At 41.0% G+C, this 23,207-nt stretch overlaps 1 protein-coding gene across 1 annotated transcript in view; it reads right to left on the bottom strand.

Annotated features, from left to right (window-relative positions):
• Window positions 1-2,820: 2,820 nt before the first annotated feature.
• PARP14 (poly(ADP-ribose) polymerase family member 14) overlaps window positions 2,821-23,207 on the bottom strand; it is a 58,364-nt gene continuing 37,977 nt past the window's right edge. The window contains exons 10-17 of the mRNA XM_025376708.1: window positions 19,660-19,809; window positions 19,299-19,361; window positions 18,811-18,978; window positions 14,968-15,174; window positions 14,287-14,886; window positions 12,848-12,981; window positions 5,704-5,878; window positions 2,821-5,381 (exon numbers count right to left, since the gene is read on the bottom strand). Coding sequence (XP_025232493.1) covers window positions 5,092-5,381; window positions 5,704-5,878; window positions 12,848-12,981; window positions 14,287-14,886; window positions 14,968-15,174; window positions 18,811-18,978; window positions 19,299-19,361; window positions 19,660-19,809 — 1,787 coding nt within the window. The 3' untranslated portion in view covers window positions 2,821-5,091. The remainder of the gene's footprint in view (window positions 5,382-5,703; window positions 5,879-12,847; window positions 12,982-14,286; window positions 14,887-14,967; window positions 15,175-18,810; window positions 18,979-19,298; window positions 19,362-19,659; window positions 19,810-23,207) is intronic.

Here is a 23,207-nt window from a genome sequence, read left to right as displayed (position 1 = left end):
GCCTCTTCAGGCAAGGAACTTGGACATCTAGGAACACCAATCCTGGGACTAAAAAGGACTCAAAATCCCCAAACAGTGACTAAAGACTTAGCTCAGTGAAATTGATCCCACTCTCATTACATTTGCAAGATCCAGGGATAATTAATCACCATCACTGTCTAAGAAGGAATTTAGAAATTAGAAAAGCATGTTGATCTCTGGGTAACCATGCATGAAACAAATACACAACAGAAAAGATATGCAAAGTCACCTTTGAGTTGAACTAATAGCTGGCTATCCTACTGTCCTCGAGGTAAAGAGTATCAGTAAATCCAAAGAAAGTATGTGTTTTCATGGAGGGAAGAAGGGTGTTGTTACATAAGCATGCCCAGGGAAAGAAGGGTCTGAAAAGAGTCCTTCTGTGGCACTTACCTCCATCTGACCACTATGTATTTACCTATGAATTTCATTAGCATCTCTCCCAACCAAAATGTAACTCCTTAAGGGTAGGGACTTTGATTATTGCTGTTATCTGCAGAGCCACAATCAGTGCCCAGCATGTAGTAGGTGCTTATTAAATATTTGAATGAGTGAATAATAAAAATGAGACCTTATTGACAATACCTCATCAAGTACATTGGGACAGAGAATGTGGCCAAAGATAAGGTAGCTGTTATTCTTGGTATATTCCTATTGCAGAAATAGACATCATTTACTACAGATATTTTACTTTTTATGCTTGCTACTCCTTTGACCACTTTTTCAAACTGCAGATAGTGACCTATTATAAAATCATTGCAGCAGGTGAGACCAGCGTTTTTTGTTTTTTTGTTCTGTTTTGGTTTTTTGTTTTGAGGTGGAGTGTCGCTCTGTCGCCCATGCAACAGTGCAGTGGCCCGATCTCCGCTCACTGCAACCTCTGCCACCCGGGTTCAAGCGATTCTCTCAGCCTCCTGAGTAGCTGGAATTACAGGTGCACACCACCATGCCCAGCTAATTTTTGTATTTTTTTTTTTAGTAAAGACGGGGTTTCACCATATTGGCCATGCTGGTCTCGAACTCCTGACCACGTGATCTGCCTGCCTCAGCCTCCCAAAGTGCTGGGATTACAGAGACCAGCGTTTTTTGTTTTCTGTTTTTAAATGGAATAAATAATTTCACTGAATTGGAATACTCTATTATTTCAGGAAACCTTTCATGAAAAATATTTGAGGGTAAGTATATCTCATAAAACTTTTCAGTTACATCTGTGTATGTATTGGGCCTGATATAAAATGTATTTTTTAGTGTAGGTTGGGGTCAGGAAAGTTTACAAGGCATTTTGAGACAAAACATTTAATTCAATTAGAGTTAAATATTTGAGATGCTGAGACCTGGGAGAAGAGTTAACACATTGTTGTGCATGGATTTCTATGGTATGAAACAGATTATGGGGGATAATTTCCTGATTTCATAGAGACCGTAAGGCAGCAAGAGGTTCTGACTATCTGCAGAGAATGATGTGAGAAAAGAGAGTGAAAGGGGGGCTGTCAGCCACCACGGTAGCTGTGTCCCTTTTCATCCTGCATTTCACAGGTAAGCTGACTGAGCAAGTGAAATCATTGATTAAAGAGAACCTCAGCTGGGTGCCGTGGCTTACACATGTAATCCCAGCACTTTGGGAGGCCAAGGCGGGCAGATCACCTGAGGTCAGGAGTTTGAGACCAGCCTGGCCAACATGGTGAAACCCCATCTCTACTAAAAATGCAAAATTAGCCAGGTGTGGTGGCACACGCCTGCAGTACCAGCTACTCGGGAGGCTGAGGCAGAAGAATCGCTTGAGGCGTAGCTGGAATTACAGGTGCACACCACCATGCCCAGCTAATTTTTTTTTTTTTTTTTTTTAGTAGAGACGGTGTTTCACCATATTGGCCATGCTGGTCTCAAACTCCTGACCACGTGATCTGCCTGCCTCAGCCTCCCCAGTAGGCAGAGGTTGCGCTGAGCCGAGATCACACCACTGAACTCCAGCCTGGGCGCCAAAGAATACAAACCCAGCCGAATGTGCCTGTAATCCCAGCTGAGCCAGGGAGATTGCTTGAGCCCAACTCATGCAACATAGTAAAACCTCTATCCTTAAAAGAATAAAAAATAAATAAAAGCTCAGCCTTCCCCCTAATGTCACAGAATCAAGGGAGCAGCAGCAGGCTGCCTTATCCATTAGGTGCGGTAGACAATGGCTAGGGCCCACGAATCTTTTAGGAGGCCACAAAGATTTTTAGTTTCTTTTAAAATCAGGAACAAAATATATAATCCAGCCTCGACTTCATTTGTGTTCATGTCAATGCAGTTGCAAATTGTATTTAATTTTTTTATGCAATAAAGGGCCCACAATGGCAAAAGTGCCTGAGGTCCATGAACATTTTATAGTGGCTCTGGGTGTCAGATACCAGAATTATTTGAGGTGCTTGCCCAAAATGCAGATTCCTGGGAACCACTCTAGTGCTAGAGAATCTGACTCCTTTGGGACGAGGCCAGAGCTTGGAGTTTCAGCAAACACCTCAGGTGATCCAAATACCAAAAAAGAGAATTTCTGACCCTAAACAACCAAGACCTATCACAGGTGCAAAGTGGACTTGTTTCAGCCGGGGCTACTTGCTGGGGTCAATAAGCCCTTCAGATTCACTGAACTATGGCTGTATCATGCCCCTTCCTATAATTTTCAGCCAAATATTAATACACTGAGCATCCCTTCATGCTGTCATACTTAGTTTTGGTTTTAAATTATTATCAGCAGTGGTCTGTGTTTATCATTAAGCCCCCCCATATTTGCCCTTTAAGATAAAAATGTTTACCATTAAATGACAGTTTTCCAGTATTTTATTTGAAAAGGAGGAAAATGACAGTTAACATGTTTAGATTGAGGATAACTATAACATTACTGAATGGATTGTTATTCTTCGGTGCGATATACCCTGATACTCAGCCTTACCCTGAGTTAACCAAACCATTGGAGAACAAAAGCAAATAACAGCAGGTCTCTCTTTTTTATTCCAATTTCTTACATTTGTCGTCAATGATGAATTCAGATGTCAGTGGCCTGCCTAGAAAGCCACTCTTAAGCAATAAGGAGTCTGCCAATCCACTTAAAAAACAAACCACAAGAGAAAAAAATCCAAAACCTCTGTTAATGAAGCAGCAACTGTGGCCGCCTAACCTCCTCCACTTCAAGTACAGGTGTTCCTAGCAGATTAAATCCCTTAATCCTCCCAGCGACTCCTAGCATCTGATGTGCTATCTGCACTGGCTCCGTGTCGGTATCAGCTCTGGCCTTGGCCTACAGAGTTTCAAATAAAGAGACTATAATAGAAGAAGCCAGAAGGAAAAAAACAACAACGGAAGATGGGGGGTATTTCAAGACTGTCGGAGATGTTCCTGAATCAGTGGCATTAATCTAGAGGCCATGTTCTGCAGTGGGAAGAGCAGTGGACTTGACATCACAGGGACAAAGATTCAGTTGCTGGCTCTGAGGGTTCCTGCTTAGGTGATCTCAGGCAAGGAAGCTTCTTGCACTCTGAGCATGTTTCCTCAAGTTTCAAATACAGAGAGAATTCTTACCTCACAGCATTGTTTGAGGAATTGAGACAATGTGTGTGAAAGCACCTATTTTACTACCTGGCACACAATCTACGTGCTCAATAGATGGTGTTTGAATCTTAAACTTACCTGGGGAAACTTTTAAAACTTTATCATTCAATAGATATGAGTTAGCAGATTAGCAATATGACTGCTCACTTCCTTTGGTTTATTTATACATAAGACATCAAAAGCTAGGCTATCAAGGAAAATATACTATTTAATAATCTTAGAGTTTGTTTAATCTCAGCACAGGAGAAGGGTTTCACAGTGAAGTTGTGTAGTAGGCGTTATCCCATTGTTATCACTGGGCAGAACAAAGACCAATGAGTAGACACTATAAGAAGGCACACTGGCCGGCCGCGGTGGCTCACACCTGTAATCCCAGCAGTTTGGGAGGCTGAGGCGGGCGGATTACCTGAGGTTGGGAGTTCAAGACCAGCCTGGCCAACATGGAGAAACCTCATCTCTACTAAAAATACAAAATTAGCCAGGTGTGTTGGCACATGCCTGTAATCCCAGCTACTTGGGAGGCTGAGACAGGAGAATCACTTGAACCTGGGAGGCGGAGGCTGCAGTGAGCCGAGATCGCGCCATTGCACTCCAGCCTGGGCAACAAGAGTGAAACTCTGTCTCAAAAAAAAAAAAAAAAAAAGAAGAAGGCACATTTTGGTTCAACATTAAAAAGAGCTTTCTGGCAACTGGAGCCAGGGTTGTGCGGCGCAACTCCATGGGGCAGGATTCCCCCAGACCACAGCCACATCACAGCTCCTGGACCATGCAGGGAAAGTACACTGCAGTCCCAGAGCCCTGGCCAGAGCTGTCCCACATGTCACTGGCTAGTTTGGGGAGAATGAAGTTCCCATCATGGAATCTGTTCAATTTGAGGTAAAGTGACAGTAAGTCAAGAATGTTAGAATGTTAAAGAGATAGTTCCTACTTTGGATAGGAGCCTGACTAGGCTTTTTTTCGTTCTTCATTGGTTTATCAAACATTTATGGAGTATCCATTGTACATCAGGCACAGACCTCATCCCAAGGAAAACAATATGACTAAGATACCATCCCTGCTCCCAGAGAAGACAGAAGCCCTACCCACTTGGTAATACTGTGCTCCCCACAGCACTATGGCATCCTGATGTGGGGCCGGCTGTCTCCCGCAGTGGCAGCTGTGCTTAGCTGTGCCCTCTGTCTGTAAGATTGTTATTCTCTCCTTCCTGAAAATACAAACCTGTTCTTTTCCCACAGATTTGATGTCCATACTTGTGGACACACAGTTGCAACTGCATTATCTCATTTAAATTCTCCAAGTTATTAGGTCTCAAGATAAGTTCATTTCCATTACGAAAGAGAAGCTGAAGAAAGACTGACTTCAGTGACAAAGAATGATCCTTGGATATTAGGAAAAATCTGTTAAGAGGAATAAAAAAACCTAAAACTTTTTTTACAACTAGATATGTACAAATGGATAATATTTTGTGAGAAGGATACCAAAACATTATCTTCTAAAAGTAATAAGGTACTCTGGGTATGCTTGGTAGTCATAAAATACCACAAATAAATTTGGATATTGCACATTATCTGTGACAGTGTCATACAGGTCAGTAGGATTTTGAGGGTTCTTTGAAGGAGGCACAATTAATGATTGATTTCCGTGTGTATAGATTCCAGTAAGCACTCGCACATAATACATATGCTTTCTCCCATTTGCATCTGGTCTGGAGTACGTATCATTGGCAGAATAATTGGCATTGACAGCAAAATAGGTCCCCTTTCCATATGCCACAGCTGTGAAAAGAAAAACCATTTTTAAGGATTTCAATTTAATGTAAAATTTGATATGTTGGCCCAATCTGTTAAATAATGTTATTTCTAAAGCCTCTCTTAAAATTTTTTTTTCTGTGCTTTTCACTTTTAATCATCAATTTTTCTACCTAGAAGGGCCAGTCAGTCCCCTTTGGGATGAAATACAGTGAGTCCTACCCTGAAACTCGGGCTGCAACATGGCCATCAATGATGGGGGACCGCAATGAATCCACATGGTCCCAGCCAACTCAGACTCTCATGGCTGATGCCTCATTCCAAGCAGCCAGATCACTCGCTTCCTTACCATTCTTTCCAGCATAGCTGCGATTAAAGCCATTTCGATTGACGTATGGCACGGAGCCGGCATCTGTCCCATGGAAGAGTTGCTTCTCGTTCATTGTCTGGCCATTCTTGGCATCCATGGTTTTTTTCTTTGCCTGGTAGCTATTCCAGAGATCTGGATTCTGGATCCTCTCAATCTGCAAATTAATAAAGAAAAATATTCTGCCAGTTCCAAGAGCACTTGCCAATATACAGCAAATGAAACATGATCACTATGTTTCATAAGTAAAAGCACACTAAACAGAAAATCCAATGCCAGATGGCAGCTTTCTGCATTCAGAAATCTTTTTAGATCCAGTGTTTCATAAAACCAGGCAATGGGAAGAATGTTGGTTTAATTTTTAACATCTTCTATGTACCGCATGAGCGCAAACAAGGTTTAGGATTTTAAGTACTCATGACATGAATTCCGCTGGCCCAACTTCTGCAACTCCTGCTTTTTACATGTACTCTAATGACTGCTCCTGTTGCTGTGTCCACCTTGCTTTGCACTCTGCCTCTCACCACCTTAGTCCTTCTGGGATACTGGTTGACCTAGTTGCGTACTTAAGTAAGAGAAGCAACAGAGTATCTAGGCAAGAATGAAATTAACTAATGAAAATCTCTGGTCCAGTTGGAAAAGTGGAGCCTGAATCTTGAATGTTGTAGACCAAAGTGGCCATGCTTTCACCATCTCTTTAGGCAGTGGCCTCCAGGGCGGTGCTGGAAACTGCTTGGGTCCTGGGTTGCAGTTCTACTTCTAAACTTCCCTAATCACCAAGTAGTAGCAGTTTCATAAAGCTGTCCTGGGAAGACTGAGGGGTGGATAAAGGTGGTCAAAGTCCCTCATGGAAAGGCACAAGGTAAAGGTTCCATATTGCCCATGTTGTCAGAATGTTTTCCATTTTGGAGAACTCTCAGGCTTAACACTATTACCTGCCATCATCTGGTTCTTTTTTTTTTTTTTTTTCCAGTTTTGGGTTTTCTCTTTTTAATTAATATACAATTTTTGCACTCTAATTCAAAGTCTCAGCATTAGCATAAATTTTGTTGATCTGGTTTATGATTTTAAAATTATTTTTCCTTTGTATTCTTTATCTATGGCTAAATTTCTAATCTTCAAAATGCCTACATTCATTTTATTTCATTTACCTTAAATTTTATCTCACTTATTTTTAAATCCTTCAACATTTTTTGAGTTTTGAAATAATTCTCAATTTCTTAGTCTGCTAATTCTTAAATTTAAAAAGGTTGTTTCTTACCCTTTAAAAAATTTTAAAATAATTATGTCAAGTAATTTTTGAATATAGTAATCCGATTCTATATTTTTCATGGGATAAATTCTAAGATAAAAAAAATTAGAAATAGCCGGGCGCGGTGGCTCAAGCCTGTAATCCCAGCACTTTGGGAGGCCGACATGGGCGGATCACAAGGTCAGGAGATCGAGATCATCCTGGCTAACATGGTGAAACCCCGTCTTTACTAAAAAATACAAAAAACTAGCCGGGTGAGGTGGCGGGCACCTGTAGTCCCAGCTACTCGGGAGGCTGAGGCAGGAGAATGGTGTAAACCCGGGAGGCGGAGCTTGCAGTGAGCTGAGATCCGGCCACTGCAGTCTAGCCTGGGCGACAGAGCGAGACTCCGTCTCAAAAAAAAAAAAAAAAAAAATTAGAAATAAATCTTAAACTTTATTTAGTAGGTTTATTATTAGCAGCAGATGTCTAGCCAGGGTAGATTACTTTTATCAGACCAACCTCTCATCAACAACTACTAGAAGAGCTAGTGAGGGAGAAAAGTCTATCTGAAGGCATCAAAGATTTGATGAGCTAAGATTGCAGAGAGAAGGGAAGTACGGTGAAACGGCAAGATAGAAGACAATAATTTCTTCAAAGTGCTGAAAGAAAATAATTGCCATCTAAAATTCTATGCCCAGTAAAAATATCCTTCAAAGAATGAAAGAGAAATAAAGATATTTTCAGATAAATAAAAACTGAGAGAATTCATCACTACCAGATCTACATTGGAAGAAATACTACATCTAGATGAAAAATTATCCCAGATGGAAGCGTGGAAATATAGGAAGAATTGAAGGACTCTGGAAATAAATGATAAATATGTTGGTACATGTAAATAAATGTAAACAAAAATGTTTCATTGGGTTTCAAATATAAGTAGAATTAAAATGCATGTTAAAAGCAATACAAAAAGCAAAAGAGAGATAAATAAGGTTTAAAGTATTCAAAGGTCTTTGCATTGTCTGGGGAATGATGGATGTACTAATTTACATTACAGTTCAGTAAGTCAAGGATGCATGTTATAGTCTCTAGGATAAGCAATGAAAGAATTAGAATGTATAACCAACAACATAATAGGGGTGAAAATGAAATAGAAATAATACAAAAGAAACCAGGAAAAGATAAAAAAAGAACAAAGAATAGATATTACAAATAGAAAACAAAGATTAATATGGTACATTTAAACCCAAACATATCAGTAAGTACAGTAAGTAAGATTAAGTACTCCAGTTAAAGATAAAGACTGTCAGACTGGATGATGAAAAAGCAAAACTCAAGTATATGTTGCTACCAAGAGATACATCTTAAATATACAGTTATTAAAAGATTAAAAGAAAAAGAATGCGAAAAGATATACCATAACATGCTAACAATAACCAAAAGAAAGCTGGCATAGCTATTTTAATATTGCTAATAATAATTTTGGTATGATAATTTTGAAACAATTTTATGTATTCTATAGGATGAAACAAGTAAGAATGTACTATTATTAAAAGCCAAAATCTCTATTGTACACAAAATGACATAAAATATTAAGATACTAAGAAAAAATGTTTCAACATTAAATTTCAATTGAAAACATGAATATGGCTGGGTGCTGTGGCTCACACTTGTAATCCTGACACTTTGAGAGACTGAGGTGGGTGAATCCCAGCACTTTTGAAGTCAAAAGTTTGAAACCAGCCTGGATAACACAGACTCCATCTCCACATACACACAGAAAAAGGTGTGGTGGCATGTGCCTGTAGCCCCAGCTACTCTAGAGTCTGAGTGGTGGGGATTGCTTGAGCCCAGGAGTTGGAAGCTGCAGTAAGCTGTGATCACACCGATGCACTACAGCTGGAATGACAGAGCACACTTTTGCCTCAAAAAAAAAAAAAAAAAAGAAAAAAGAAAACATAAATACGACTTCATGATTTTCTTAGCTCTAGCCACAAAAGACCCTGGAAGCAACAACACCTCGGTAGCAGTGAACACACACAACACACAACTCTTGGTTTCTCACTACCATTCCCCACTAAAAGGTAACAGGGCTTCTTAGAAAAATGTCTGATTCCAGGCATGAGACAAGGAAAGTACAGGGTGAGCAAGACAAATCTCATGGCAAAAAGTAAAGAAATGCTCAAAGATAAATGGGGTCATTAAAAGACATGGGAGTCAACTTCCTGCCAGCCAAATGTAGGATAATTTGTACATCTAACAGAATAATCACTGTAATTAAATATAACATACTGATTTTTTTTCAAAATCAGGAAAAAAAAAAAGAACATTTATTCTTTAAAAAAATGCCAAATAACATATATAGAAGGAATGACAGAATTAGAAAATCACCATCCTGCAACCTCCAGTGTAATGATGGATTCAGGCAAGGATCATCAATGGAAGTGAAAATCAATCAGTACAAGGTTGTTGGGGAACAGCATACTCATATGCTGACGAAGTATCATCCTACAGATAATCTACTGATTCCAGTGGAGAGATATGGTGGTCACCAACTTGACTAGCGATCAAACTTAGCATCATTAATAGTGGGATGGCCTTACCATCTGAGGTTCCTGATGTGATGTATCACCTATGAAGTATTCTTGCAAAAAATATTTATCTGAATTTATTCAAATCTTTCAACCTAACTCAGCTTACCAGAAATAAAGAGGATAGAGAAATAAATGATATTACCAAGAATCAGATAAGTCTAGAATCTATAAAACTGGCATGGATTCTTCCACAAAAATCAAGGCATGACAGATCCAGAATGTGATACATTCTACAACACAATTGGCTTAAACTCTAAAAAATTCAGTGTCATGAAAAATACTTTTTTAAATGCAAGAGTACTATTCTATATTAGAAGACACAAAGGAGACATAATGTCCAAACAGTGTGTGAACTCAGACTGGGGTGGGGGAGGGGAAGTTATAAGAGGTTTTTTTTAACAATTGGAAAAATTAGAATATGGACTGGGGCCGGACGTGGTGGCTCACGCCGGTAATCCCAACACTTTGGGAGGCCGAGGCGGAGGGATCACTTGAGGTAAGGAGTTTGAGACCAGCCTGGCCAACATGGTGAAACCCTATCTCTACTAAAAACACACACACAAAATTAGCCAGGTGTGGTGGTGGGCACCTGTAATCTCAGCTACTCAGGAGGCTGAGGCAGGAGAATCGCTTGCGACCAGGAGGCAGAGGTTGCAGTGAGCCAAGATCACGTCACTGCACTCCAGCCTGGGTGAAAGAGCAAGACTCTGTCTCGGGGAGGGGAGGGGGAAAGAATATGGACTGTATATTGGATATTACTGAATTAATGTTAAGTTTTTAATTGGGATAATGGCATTGTCATAATTTAGGAGAATGTCTTTAATTGGGAGATACTTGCTAAAATAGGAGTATCATGATGTCTGCAACTTACCTTCAAATGCTTCAGCAAAAACAGACAGGCAGAGAAAGCAAAAGTGGCAAAATTGTTGAATCTAAGTGGAAGGCTTATGGATATTAAAAACCTTAATCATAAGACTTAATAGTCATAGAGGATGAAAGACCACCCATTTTTCATGTTATTTTCACAATTCTAGGGACCTCCCTGGAGGTGCCTTAAGTACTACTGACACCCCTGCTTTTATCTGGTTCATACACTGGGATTTCACATAAGATTTTATTGAAAAAAAAAAAAAGGTTTCACTGTAAAAAAGTGTTGAAATCAATTCTCTGGCCAAGGTCTGCCAATATGCAGCAGGCATCCATAGGGCCCACTATAGATATTGCTGGTCAACCAGAACATTCATTCTTGCTCAATCTAAACTTAGCATCTCATCACAATGTGCCAGTCAGCCACTACCAGTTAGTAGTAATTGGTACTTGGAGTGAGACTTACTTGTTATCTCAGAAATAGACCATGATAGAGTTGTGTACTTGAATCACATTGTCTTGGTGCCTCACAGAATTGTTTTCATTCAATCAGGCATCGATTTTGTTCAACCAGTTTTACATTATAAAAGACAGTGGTGTAAAAGTTGATGCTGAATTTATTGTGAGGATGATGTTGAGGATATTCTCTAGTACTTGATCCACAAGAGAAACCTCTCAGGAGTCAGTCTCAGTATTGTGAGGAGCTGTGAACCTCCTTATCAAATGGTTTTCTTTTTCATTTATGGACATTATGAGTCTTGTAGCTGAATGTTTACTTCTTGCTTAGTCTGCTAGGAAACTCAGAGACAAATTGGTAACCTCATGTTATATATTTTTGAGAACTAGTAGTACCTCTGTATTATCTTATTTTCCCTGCCATTCTTTTCTCTTTATCCATTTTCTTTGTCTATTTACTTTATCTGAAGGTATAGTCTACATCTTTGCAGAGCACTTTGAATCTTTTTGAATCATTATGTGCTTAACTACATGAATAAACAGTGTTGGCAGTTCAAATAGAGAGTAAGAAAAATTTGCAAAGAAAGAAAATGCAGGTCTTCCTGGCAGACTTGTTATGGCGGATCAAAGATCTCTGGCTTTACTCAGAAAGTGGCAGAACCAGAAACAGAAAAGAGGAAGGAAAGGGAAAGAGAATTACATACATATGATGCATTAGATTTTAGAGAAGTTGATTTTGCAGTTAGATATTCAAGTGGAGATTTTTTTTTTCTTTTTGAGATGGAGTCACTCTGTCGACCAGGCTAGAGTGCAGTGGCATGATTTCGGCTCACTGCAATGTCTACCACCCATGTTCAAGCGATTCTCGTGCCTCAGCCTCCCGAGTAGGTGGGATTATGGGCGCCTGCCAACGTGCCCAGCTAATTTTTGTAGTTTTAGTAGAGACGCAGTTTCACCATCTTCGCCAGGGTGGTCTTGAACCCCTGACCTCGTGATCCACCGGCCTCGGCCTCCCAAAGTGCTGGGATTACTGGCGTGAGCCACTGCACCCGGCCTCAAGTGGAGATTTTTTAGGCCACTGGGAGTATGTCCTAGAATTTGAGTCAAAGACCCAGGTTGGTAATGTTGATTTGGGAGCTATCGACATTGAACTAATAGTTGAATCCAAGAAGGGTAAAAATATTCCCTGGTGAGGTACAGAGACAAAAGACCCTTTAAGCATAAGTGGCATGAATAAAGCTAGAATTAGGGGTTTGGAAGAGAAACAGTACCTGCGATAATGAAAAGAAAATTGGTCAAGGAAAAGAAAACTCATAATAGTATTGCTAGAGAAAGTCAAGGAAAAATATAATTTCAAAGAGCAGTATCAATAATGTTTAAAAATGGAAGAAGATGCCAAAATAATCGGTTGTTTTTATTTGAGAGCAGGATTGCGCTATGTTACCCAGACTGGCCTCAAACTCCTGGGCTCATGCAATCCTTCCACCTCAGCCTCCCAACAGCTGGGACTACAGGCACAAATCATCACACTCACCTGCCCAAAACAATGATGATAAATAAGGAAAGGGCTGCTGGCTTTATCAAGGAAGCACTGTTGACCTGTGAATAGTGGGGCAGAGTAACATGGTCCTGATCTGAGGAGGAGCCTCTACATGGCTCTCTGTGGAATTTGCTAGTTATCAAATCCAATTTTAAAGCCATATCTTTGAATTTGTATTAGCTTGCTTCACAAAGTAAATCTATGTCTTTAGTGTTCTATCATATTACAACTGAATATTGTAATCACTGACACAAGAATCTTAATGCCTCAGTAATTATAGTCACATGAGTAGAATCTAGAATCTACTAATTACCATAAAAATTCTAATTCTGGGTTAAAAAATGTGATAGGAAGTGAATGAAAATGCATTTTATATAGGACCATGAGAGAACTTATTTCCACCATTCAGAAACCACATTTCAGCAGAAGGCTTACCTTCTCTATTCTGAAGTGTGCGCAAGTCTGATTAAACTTGCTTGCCACCGTGTTGTACTCAGGATCACTAGGCTGCAGCTCCACCACACAGAAATTCTGCTGCTTCATATCACTCCAGTGTGCAGGGATGTCAACTGCAAAGGAGACATTTGAGGATGCCCTCGTACATCCCCGGTACACTCTGGAAAATTTAGTATCTGTGTTCTTGTGTTACTATCTTCCAATCCTAAGCATTCAAAAAGTTCCTTATCTTTCTAGGAGAACGCTTTTCAAAGCATGAACGACAGACAACCTACATGAGAACCAACTGGAATGCTTGTTAAACCAAAATAAAAGGAAAGCCACAGATCAACCGAATCAGCATCTCTGAGGAGCAGAGCCTGTGTGTCTGCCTCCTAAGTTTGGATCATACTACGATTTGAGAACTGTTGGTGCAGTATAACTCATCTGTGTTTTCGGTCCAATCTCTAATAGTCACAATCTAACAATAAATTATTTCCCTACAGTGTTCTAAGTAGTTGCTGTTTTGTTTATGCATGGATTTTTGCCAGAACTCCTCACCATCACCACCACAGGCACTCCACATCTATTTTTTCATTATTCTTCATAGCATCTTTAAGAGGCAGTTGGGTGGCAGATTTTGCTATGTGATAGGCTGTGGTGACAGCTCTGTCTCCTCCTCTGCTAAGCAGAATACTATATGTGATGTATTATTTTCCAAGGGTTGCTCAGAGTGTTAGGAATCTGTTCACACTGATCTCACAAGAGATAAATATGGTGTAATGGTGTAATGGAAGCTAATTTACTTGTTTTCAAGGGGGACTTAATCTGGTTCGAAGGTGGGAATGGCTGCCTACACAAGACAGGCATTCCCTTCTTGGAGAGTAGATCTGTTCAGAGAATCTGAAGCCTGCTTCCTGTCATGTGCATCAAGGAACCTTTTGCTCTCGGTAGAGGTGACTTCTGGGAGAAGTTCCTACAGGCTCCCGATCCTCCCTGGATTATCAGTCAGACACAGAGAGGGTCCACCCTCTGACCAGGCTTTCCTTTCTGTTTTTCCCTTTGCCCTTTTGTTCTAGAAAACCTTGGGCCATCACTTTTCCTTTAAGCCTATGGTTTTCCTTCCCCTAATTGATGCAGCTATTACCTCCTCAGCACAACTGGCTTTCGGAAGCTTATAAACTGTAAAGATGGGAACAAAGGTGAGATTTGACTATTGTTACCAAGAAGATAGTCATCTTCAGGCTTTTGGGTACATCTGTTCTGGGTTTTCCTGGCCATAACGTAAGCACTTTAAGCTCAGAGGCCATATTTTCTAGTTTATTTCATTAGCGTTACATGAGTTTTTTCCTATTTGAAATTCTGATGTATGTACAAAATAGTGTTATGCCCAAAGTAGGTGTGAAATAGTAGATGACAAGTATGAATGTTTAACTCACCTTCGGATTTCACAAGGCGCTGAACAGATAAACTGAGGCCGTTTGCATCTGTGGCAGTGTATGTGTTCAAGTTCACTGTGTAGTGCTGATGATTAATTTTGACATCAATAGTTTTTTTCTTTTCTCTTCTTGCAACCTCTAATTTCAGATTGGTTATTTTGTCAAAACGATAAAAAATGTTATTGTCATTATACTGCCATTCTATAAACTCACTGATACAGTCTGCCCGGGATTCCTCTTCTTTGGCCAGTCGAACTCTCTTGATCATTGCCTCAATTTCATCTCTAGCCTGCATCACATCTCTGCTAATTCCCAAAACCTTAATCAAAGGTCTCTTATTGTCCAGGAAAATGTTAATATTTAACTTCTCCTGCAGCTCTTTCAACTTCTGATACTCCTTTTCATCAAAGTATTTGATGTACTCATCTTCACTGGTGTAAGGACACTGTTCTTTTTCAATCAGGTCTTGCAGCCAGGAGATAGTTTGTTCCACACACATGACATTTTCGCCACACACCCGAAAAGTTGCTGATTCTGTTTTCTTTTCCAAAACCAAATGATTCTCTTTTTTGGGAGATTGCTTTGAAATGCGCAAAAATGCTAAAAAGAAAAGGAAGATTAGGTATTTCCCATGTGACATCAACGTTAGGAACATGCATTTCATAAAAGCAAACAACTCACATGCAAGTTTAGACATCATAGACTGTTGGGAAGAAACCTGAGTCCCTTCTCTTTTCTTCATGATGGCATAAAACACATCCAGTACTTGAGGCAGAAAGATAACAACTTTAACTTTTTTCACAGACTTGGCTGATCCTTTCTGGACAAAGTCTTCAATGGCATCAATTATGGCTTCAGCAACCTTTTCTGGGTCTTGTTTGGCATTTCCTGGAAAAGCAAATAATAAAATTGCTGAAGGACAAAAGGACCTAAGTGGAAGGCTGAGGAATACATTAGGGTTTCCAATGCTCAGAGAATAAATGCCCACTCCTCAATTCTTTCATCATTGTGGAATTTTCTAACAAAGCATCAGCAAACACTTTTGAAGTCCTAGATGCAATGAGGGTTTTGGTTCTAGGATGTCAGGAAGCCCACAGCCTGGCAATGAACAAAGGACCCAGAAGTCTGACTTTTGGTGTCTGACAATCATATCTACTCTATTCAGCTGATCCCAGCTCATTGTGTTCCTCCTCTCCTATTACAGAGCACAAGCAGCTTTTCTTCTTAGCTCACTAGTGTCCTCAAAATTTCATGAAAAGCAGGTGCTAATATATGTTGACATAAAATACTTTCTAAAGATGAAAACCTTTTTTTGGATCAGTTATCACTTGATTTTATGTATGTATCCTTATTCTCCCAGACATCTCTGGGAACCTAATTTAAGCTAAGCAAAATTTAGTAAGACACTCAGTGCTATAGGCTATTTGTTATAATCTATAATTTTTCAGACACAAGTTATCTATAAGCCTTCAAGAAGCCTTTCCCTCCACACTCAGTGAGATTTTAGCTGACCACCAGGATTCAAGGTAGCTACCTGGAGCAGAGTGTTCCCTATTTTCAGCATACACCATATCCTCCTTCTCAAGCCATGAAAGTGACAGCCTAGGTAAGATCATGAAAAGTCCCTTTCCAGCCATGGGAACAGTCCCATGTGAATAACAGCTGGCAAAGTCACATGATGGGCAATGTAAAAGTTCCTTGGCCAAGCTGATGTGACAGACTAAGAGCCCACCTGGCTAATTGTTGTTGATGGTGCCCACACTATTGCAGAACAAGAGTAGGCTTCTTTGACTTGGTTATGCTGACAATTGTGGGAATGTAGACAAACCTCACATAAAATTAACCAAGGGGGGTTGTTCAAATCATTTTAAATCAGATGATCAGAGAAAGAGGGAAATTCTCTTTTGCAAAGCTGTAATTTTCCCATGGTATTTGAAAAAGTTTATATGGACAAGTTCAGTTACATTCATTCACTTTCAAGAAACATCTGCCATGTCCTATCACTGGCTAGGTACTCACTAGGCACTTACTAAAACACAGATGATGTGATATGTGGGGATGAGCAGGTGATCAGTAGGTGAAATATGGAAAATTGAGGGACAGGCTATGCCAGATAGAACTATGTAATGGGTGTATGTTTGACCTGGCATGTATGCAGAACAGACCTAGTTTTGAGGAAGATAAGTCTGGAGGGGTGTGGAGGAAGCATGGAGTGGGGAGCCTAGGTCTAGTTAGGAGGCTGTATTAAAAGCTTAGTCAAAAGACAAGAGCTGAACAAAAAGAGGAGGCCAGAATGAAGAGTAGGGATTGAGGAGCTATTTTGGAAGTAAAGTCAGGAGGACATAGGGACCAGCTGGGTTTGTCCTTAACCTTTCCCTCTCCCTCTTTTGCCATACACATACCTTCACTATATCATGGTTCATGTTGCATTGCAGTTGTTTGTTTGCATGCCTGTCTCTCACACTGGGCTCAGTGCTCTTTGTGAACTGGATCCTTTTCTTAGTTATCTTTCTATCTCCAGTGCCTAAACATGATGCCTTGCAGATGCGGGCACTCGGTAAACATTCAATCAAATAATTCCTAAGCTAATGAAGATCACAGTGATGAAGAGGGTAGAGTCAAGGACTCTAGATGGAAAGTGATGTTTTTCACATGATTGGAGATATAAGAGGAAGGGCAGGTTTGGGGAGATGACAAGGAATGGGAGTTTGGAGTCTGCGCTGAGCTTGAGGTGATCACAGGTGTTGCTGACCACCTAGTCTCTCCTCTTATGCAGGTGTCTCTAAGGAATAGGGAGGAGGCTCCTTTAACTGCCAGAGGCTGTCTTGATCACAGTCTTAACTGAACTCATATACACCACTAAAAGAGAAAGCTTCCACATCTATCAGTCTCAGGACCAGCTCAGGTGGTGATAAAGACAGGTAAAGAGGACGTGCAAGGATAACCCACTAACCCTGATTTATTTGTGCAGACCAGCAATGCAACCAGGTCAGTGGAAGAAATGACAGGATTGCAGCAGCCCAGAAATGCTCAAATGTGTACATATTTATACAAAATGAAAACTACCTTCTGTCTGTGTTTCTTCTTTTGACTCTACCAGGGACTCCTTTGGGAAGGTCTGTGGCACCCCTAAGCTGCCTGCTTTCTCGGTCTAAATCACTTGAAGGTGGAAACCCAAGACTAGAGCTCAGAGAAAAAAGCAGATGGAGACAAGAGACTGAGGAGTCATTGGCGGGTGTCCTTAAAAGATAAGTAAGTAGAGAGATGATAGATAGATACATACATAGATAGATGGATAGATAGATAGATAGATAGATAGATAGATAGATAGATAGACAGATGACTGATAGAGAGAGATAGGAGAAATGTTGGCTAATCTGCTAGGAATAGATGATACTCTAAGGGGAATGAAAACAAAGGGATCAAAAATTATACTTTCAGAAATAGAAAAGTTGTAAAATAGATATAGAATTCCATCTCAGAACATTATAAGGAATGGTACAGAATTACAGATATGGGTCAGAGGGTTAGAAGAAGGCCCAGAAATTGACAAGGAAGATTAAGTTTCTTGAGGCTAACCTTTTGGAAAACCTAGAATGCCAGCATAAGAGATTCAAACTTAGATTCCTGAGCAATAGAATGACAGATCTGATGCTGACTATTCTCGCACTGGAACCAGGCAGCTCCGTTCACTTCAAGCCTAAAAAGGCATGCCTCCCCTGACCAGCTCTCTGAAGGAGACCAAGCAGGAATTCCTGAAGAGCTCAAAGAACACCTATGTAACAAAACTGCACATTCTGCACATGGACCCCAGAACTTAAAGTATAATAATAATAATAATAAAGCCCACCTAACTAATGATAAATCCAGAGTGCCATCCTTATATATGAAAAATCACGCTGTCATTACATAGTTTTAGGAAAAGAAGAAAATCAAAGAAGCAAGTAGGCTGAAAAGAGGAAAGTGGGGAGTTGAGTTTCTGACCCACTAGGTTCTGGTGACTGAGAAGCTTCTACACAGAAATGCCCTGGGGCCAAGTGACACAGCTGACTGTTGAGCTGAAGCCTGGAAGTGTTCCTCTGGGAATCAGCTAGAGTGAGGTGGAAGTTGTTGTACTAAGATTCTCCATGGAGAGGGGAAAGAGGAGGAAGCTAAGGGCTGTATAATGGAGAATATGAAGGGAATGGAAAAAGGTGAAGTAACTGAGGAAAGAGAATGAGGGACGGCCTTTCCATTCTCTCCTTTCTCTTCCCCACCTTACTTCCCCTTCCCTTCTTTCTCTCTCTCTATCTAACATTCTAACACTCTCTTCAGTTTCCTGCGTTTTGTTCCTCTTTTACTCAAACTATCCACAGGCTTTGTCATTCCCTTGGTAGTTGCCTCATGGGGAGGAAGCTGTCCACTCCTAGCTTAATGGTTGCTGCCCTGGGTCAGACTCAGCACTGATCACATTCACACTCAGCTCCAAATGGAAGGGAAAGTAGACGCCTTGGGATTTAGCCTTGACAGCCAGAGGCTACAAACCTGTCCCAATGGCTGGGAGGCAAATTGATGAGTAGTTTTGTTTTTCACACTCCTGCAAAACAGAGGAAACTGAACTCTTGACATCATTTCCACCAATTACATGAATGATATTCTTGCACTTCAAAAATCCACCTCTGGTGATTATATAATCTTTTTTGTGCTGCTGAGCTGGGAAACACAAACAAAAAGATGCAAAATTAGTAGATGTTGAACCCATCATTTGTTTAGAAAGCAAAATGTGTAACTTGGCAAATAAGCATTTTGTGAATAAAAAACTCCTGAAATACTATCTTTGATGGAATGGTATGACTTTACTTTTTAACTGTGAGATTACTTTTCACTTCTAAGTCTCTGTGATTGAAATTCTTTAGTAAAATGTATCATTTTAAAATTAGAGTGTTGTCTCCCCAACCCCAAGTCTTTCCTCAGCCTCTCCACAGCCTCCCATACAATTACAACTCCGGACCAAAAAATAGAAGATGCTTTACCTTGCTGAGAACACTCCATTTCTACATTTTGTCCAGCACATTCTAAAATTGCTTTGGAGACCCCTACATGAGAAAATCAAGATGATTACAAACATGAGTAAAAAACCACTATGGTATATTTGGATCAGAAAGATTATCTAAATGCATTCTCCATTATCTGAGGAATACTCTAATTGGGTATTGCTGATGACAAAGAAGAAAACTTCATAAAATAAGCATTATTAATTATGGAAAACCCTGTCAACATAATTTAGAAGTTATTAATTAACAAGCCAAAGTTATAAAAACCAGTTTGGCTACAGAAACCCTCCTTCATGGCATCTACCATTAACTATTGAACTCATCAAAATTGTACAAGTACCTGCTTTGAGATTAAATGACTTTGATGTGGAATTTACAATCACATCTGCCTCTTCTTTGGTGATATCTCCAGAAGCCACCTGGAAGATGATGGAGCCAATCTTCATTTCATGCACACCTAAATCAGGGCTAGAAACAGTCCCATAAAAACCTGGAAAGAAAAGAAGTAAAGTCAATAACCAAGTCAGCCACAGCAAGAATGACTTGCGTATCCTGCTCACATGTGGCCCTCTTGTATGTCTTCCCTCTCTCTCTCTTTCTGTGACCTCTGGTCTTTAACCTGGCCCTGCCCCTCAGCCTCAGTGATGATCTGTTTAAGAAAAAAGAATTAGAAAATAGAATCCATATCAAACATGAACTCTGGTGCTGGCCAAAATGAAGTTAGTCTGCTATAGCCTATCTCTCCCATTGATTACAACTAAAAACAGGACAAATGCAAAAAGCCACTACCCAAGAGCTCTGAAAAGTTACAATAACAGCAGACAGATTGAAGAAAGGAGCCAAAACTCGCAGAAGCAATCTGCTAAGGGGGGTGGTTTTCCATTTTGTTCTGTTTTAACATTTTTCCTCTTTTCTCTCCCAGCTTTGACCCAAGGGTGGCCCTAGTCTCACAACATAATATTTAAAATGTCCAGTCTATATTACAAAATTGCTTGTCATATAAAGAACCAGGAAAATTTGATCAACCCTTAAGAATGTCAATCCAGCCAGGCACGATGGCTCACGCCTGTAATCCCAGCACTTTGGGAGGCCAAGGTGGGTGGATCACTTGAGTCCAGGAGTTCAAGATCAGTCTGAACAACGTGGTGAGACCCCATCTCCACAAATAATGCAAGTATTAGCTGGGCATGGTGGTGCACAACTGTAGTCCCAGCTGCTTGGGAGGCTGAGGTAGGAGGATCACTTGAGCCCCCAGAGTTTGAGGCTGCAGTGAGCTGAGATCGTGCCACTACACTCCAGCCTAAGTGACAGAGTGAGACCTTGTCTCAAAAAAAAAAAAAAGGGGGGCGGAGCAAGATGGCCGAATAGGAACAGCTCCAGTCTCCAACTCCCAGCGCTAGCAACACAGAAGACCGGTGATTTCGGCATTTTCAACTGAGGTACTGGGTTCATCTCACTGGGGAGTGCCGGACGATCGGTGCTGGTCAGCTGCTGCAGCCCGACCAGCGAGAGCTGAAGCAGGGCGAGGCATTGCCTCACCTGGGAAGCGCAAGGGGAAAGGGAATCCCTTTTCCTAGCCAGGGGAACTGAGACACACAACACCTGGAAAATTGGGTAACTCCCACCCCAATACTGCGCTTTAAGCAAACAGGCACACCAGGAGATCATATCCCACACCTGGCCGGGAGGGTCCCACACCCGCGGAGACTCCCTCATTGCTAGCACAGCAGTCTGTGATCTACCGGCAAGGCAGCAGCGAGGCTGGGGGAGGGGCGCCCGCCATTGCTGAGGCTTAAGTAGGTAAACAAAGCTGCTGGGAAGCTCCAACTGGGTGGAGCTCACAGCAGCTCAAGGAAACCTGCCTGTCTCTGTAGACTCCACCTCTGGGGACAGGGCACAGTAAACAATAAACGCAGCAGAAGCCTCTGCAGACGCAAACGACTCTGTCTGACAGCTTTGAAGAGAGCAGTGGATCTCCCAACACGGAGGTTGAGATCTGAGAAGGGACAGACTCTCTGCTCAAGTGGGTCCCTGACCCCTGAGTAGCCTAACTGGGAGACATCCCCCACTAGGGGCAGTCTGACACCCCACACCTCACAGGGTGGAGTACACCCCTGAGAGGAAGCTTCCAAAGCAAGAATCAGACAGGTACACTCGCTGTTCAGAAATATTCTATCTTCTGCAGCCTCTGCTGCTGATACCCAAGCAAACAGGGTCTGGAGTGGACCTCAAGCAATCTCCAGCAGACCTAAGGGGTCCTGACAGTTAGAAGGAAAACTATCAAACAGGAAGGACACCTACACCAAAACCCCATCAGTACATCACCATCATCAAAGACCAGAGGCAGATAAAACCACAAAGATGGGGAAAAAGCAGGGCAGAAAAGCTGGAAATTCAAAAAATAAGAGCGCATCTCCCCCGGCAAAGGAGCGCAGCTCATCGCCAGCAACGGATCAAAGCTGCACGGAGAATGACTTTGACGAGATGAGAGAAGAAGGCTTCAGTCCATCAAATTTCTCAGAGCTAAAGGAGGAATTACGTACCCAGCACAAAGAAACTAAAAATCTTGAAAAAAAAGTGGAAGAATTGATGGCTAGAGTAATTAATGCAGAGAAGGTCCTAAACGAAATGAAAGAGATGAAAACCATGACACGAGAAATACGTGACAAATGCACAAGCTTCAGTAACCGACTCGATCAACTGGAAGAAAGAGTATCAGCGATTGAGGATCAAATGAATGAAATGAAGCGAGAAGAGAAACCAAAAGAAAAAAGAAGAAAAAGAAATGAACAAAGCCTGCAAGAAGTATGGGATTATGTAAAAAGACCAAATCTACGTCTGATTGGGGTGCCTGAAAGTGAGGGGGAAAATGGAACCAAGTTGGAAAACACTCTTCAGGATATCATCCAGGAGAACTTCCCCAACCTAGTAGGGCAGGCCAACATTCAAATCCAGGAAATACAGAGAACGCCACAAAGATACTCCTCGAGAAGAGCAACTCCAAGACACATAATTGCCAGATTCACCAAAGTTGAAATGAAGGAAAAAATCTTAAGGGCAGCCAGAGAGAAAGGTTGGGTTACCCACAAAGGGAAGCCCATCAGACTCACAGCAGATCTCTCGGCAGAAACTCTACAAGCCAGAAGAGAGTGGGGGCCAATATTCAACATTCTTAAAGAAAAGAATTTTAAACCCAGAATTTCATATCCAGCCAAACTAAGTTTCATAAGTGAAGGAGAAATAAAATCCTTTACAGATAAGCAAATGCTTAGAGATTTTGTCACCACCAGGCCTGCCTTACAAGAGACCCTGAAGGAAGCACTCAACATGGAAAGGAACAACTGGTACCAGCCATTGCAAAAACATGCCAAAATGTAAAGACCATCGAGGCTAGGAAGAAACTGCATCAACTAACGAGCAAAATAACCAGTTAATATCATAATGGCAGGATCAAGTTCACACATAACAATCTTAACCTTAAATGTAAATGGACTAAATGCTCCAATTAAAAGACACAGACTGGCAAACTGGATAAAGAGTCAAGACCCATCAGTCTGCTGTATTCAGGAGACCCATCTCACACGCAGAGACATACATAGGCTCAAAATAAAGGGATGGAGGAAGATTTACCAAGCAAATGGAGAACAAAAAAAAGCGGGGGTTGCAATACTAGTCTCTGATAAAACAGACTTTAAACCATCAAAGATCAAAAGAGACAAAGAAGGCCATTACATAATGGTAAAGGGATCAATTCAACAGGAAGAGCTAACTATCCTAAATATATATGCACCCAATACAGGAGCACCCAGATTCATAAAGCAAGTCCTTAGAGACTTACAAAGAGACTTAGACTCCCATACAATAATAATGGGAGACTTCAACACTCCA

Source organism: Theropithecus gelada, chromosome 2 (assembly GCF_003255815.1).
Source record: "Theropithecus gelada isolate Dixy chromosome 2, Tgel_1.0, whole genome shotgun sequence".
Lineage (NCBI taxonomy): Eukaryota > Metazoa > Chordata > Mammalia > Primates > Cercopithecidae > Theropithecus > Theropithecus gelada.
This window is presented reverse-complemented; position numbering and strand designations above follow the sequence as displayed.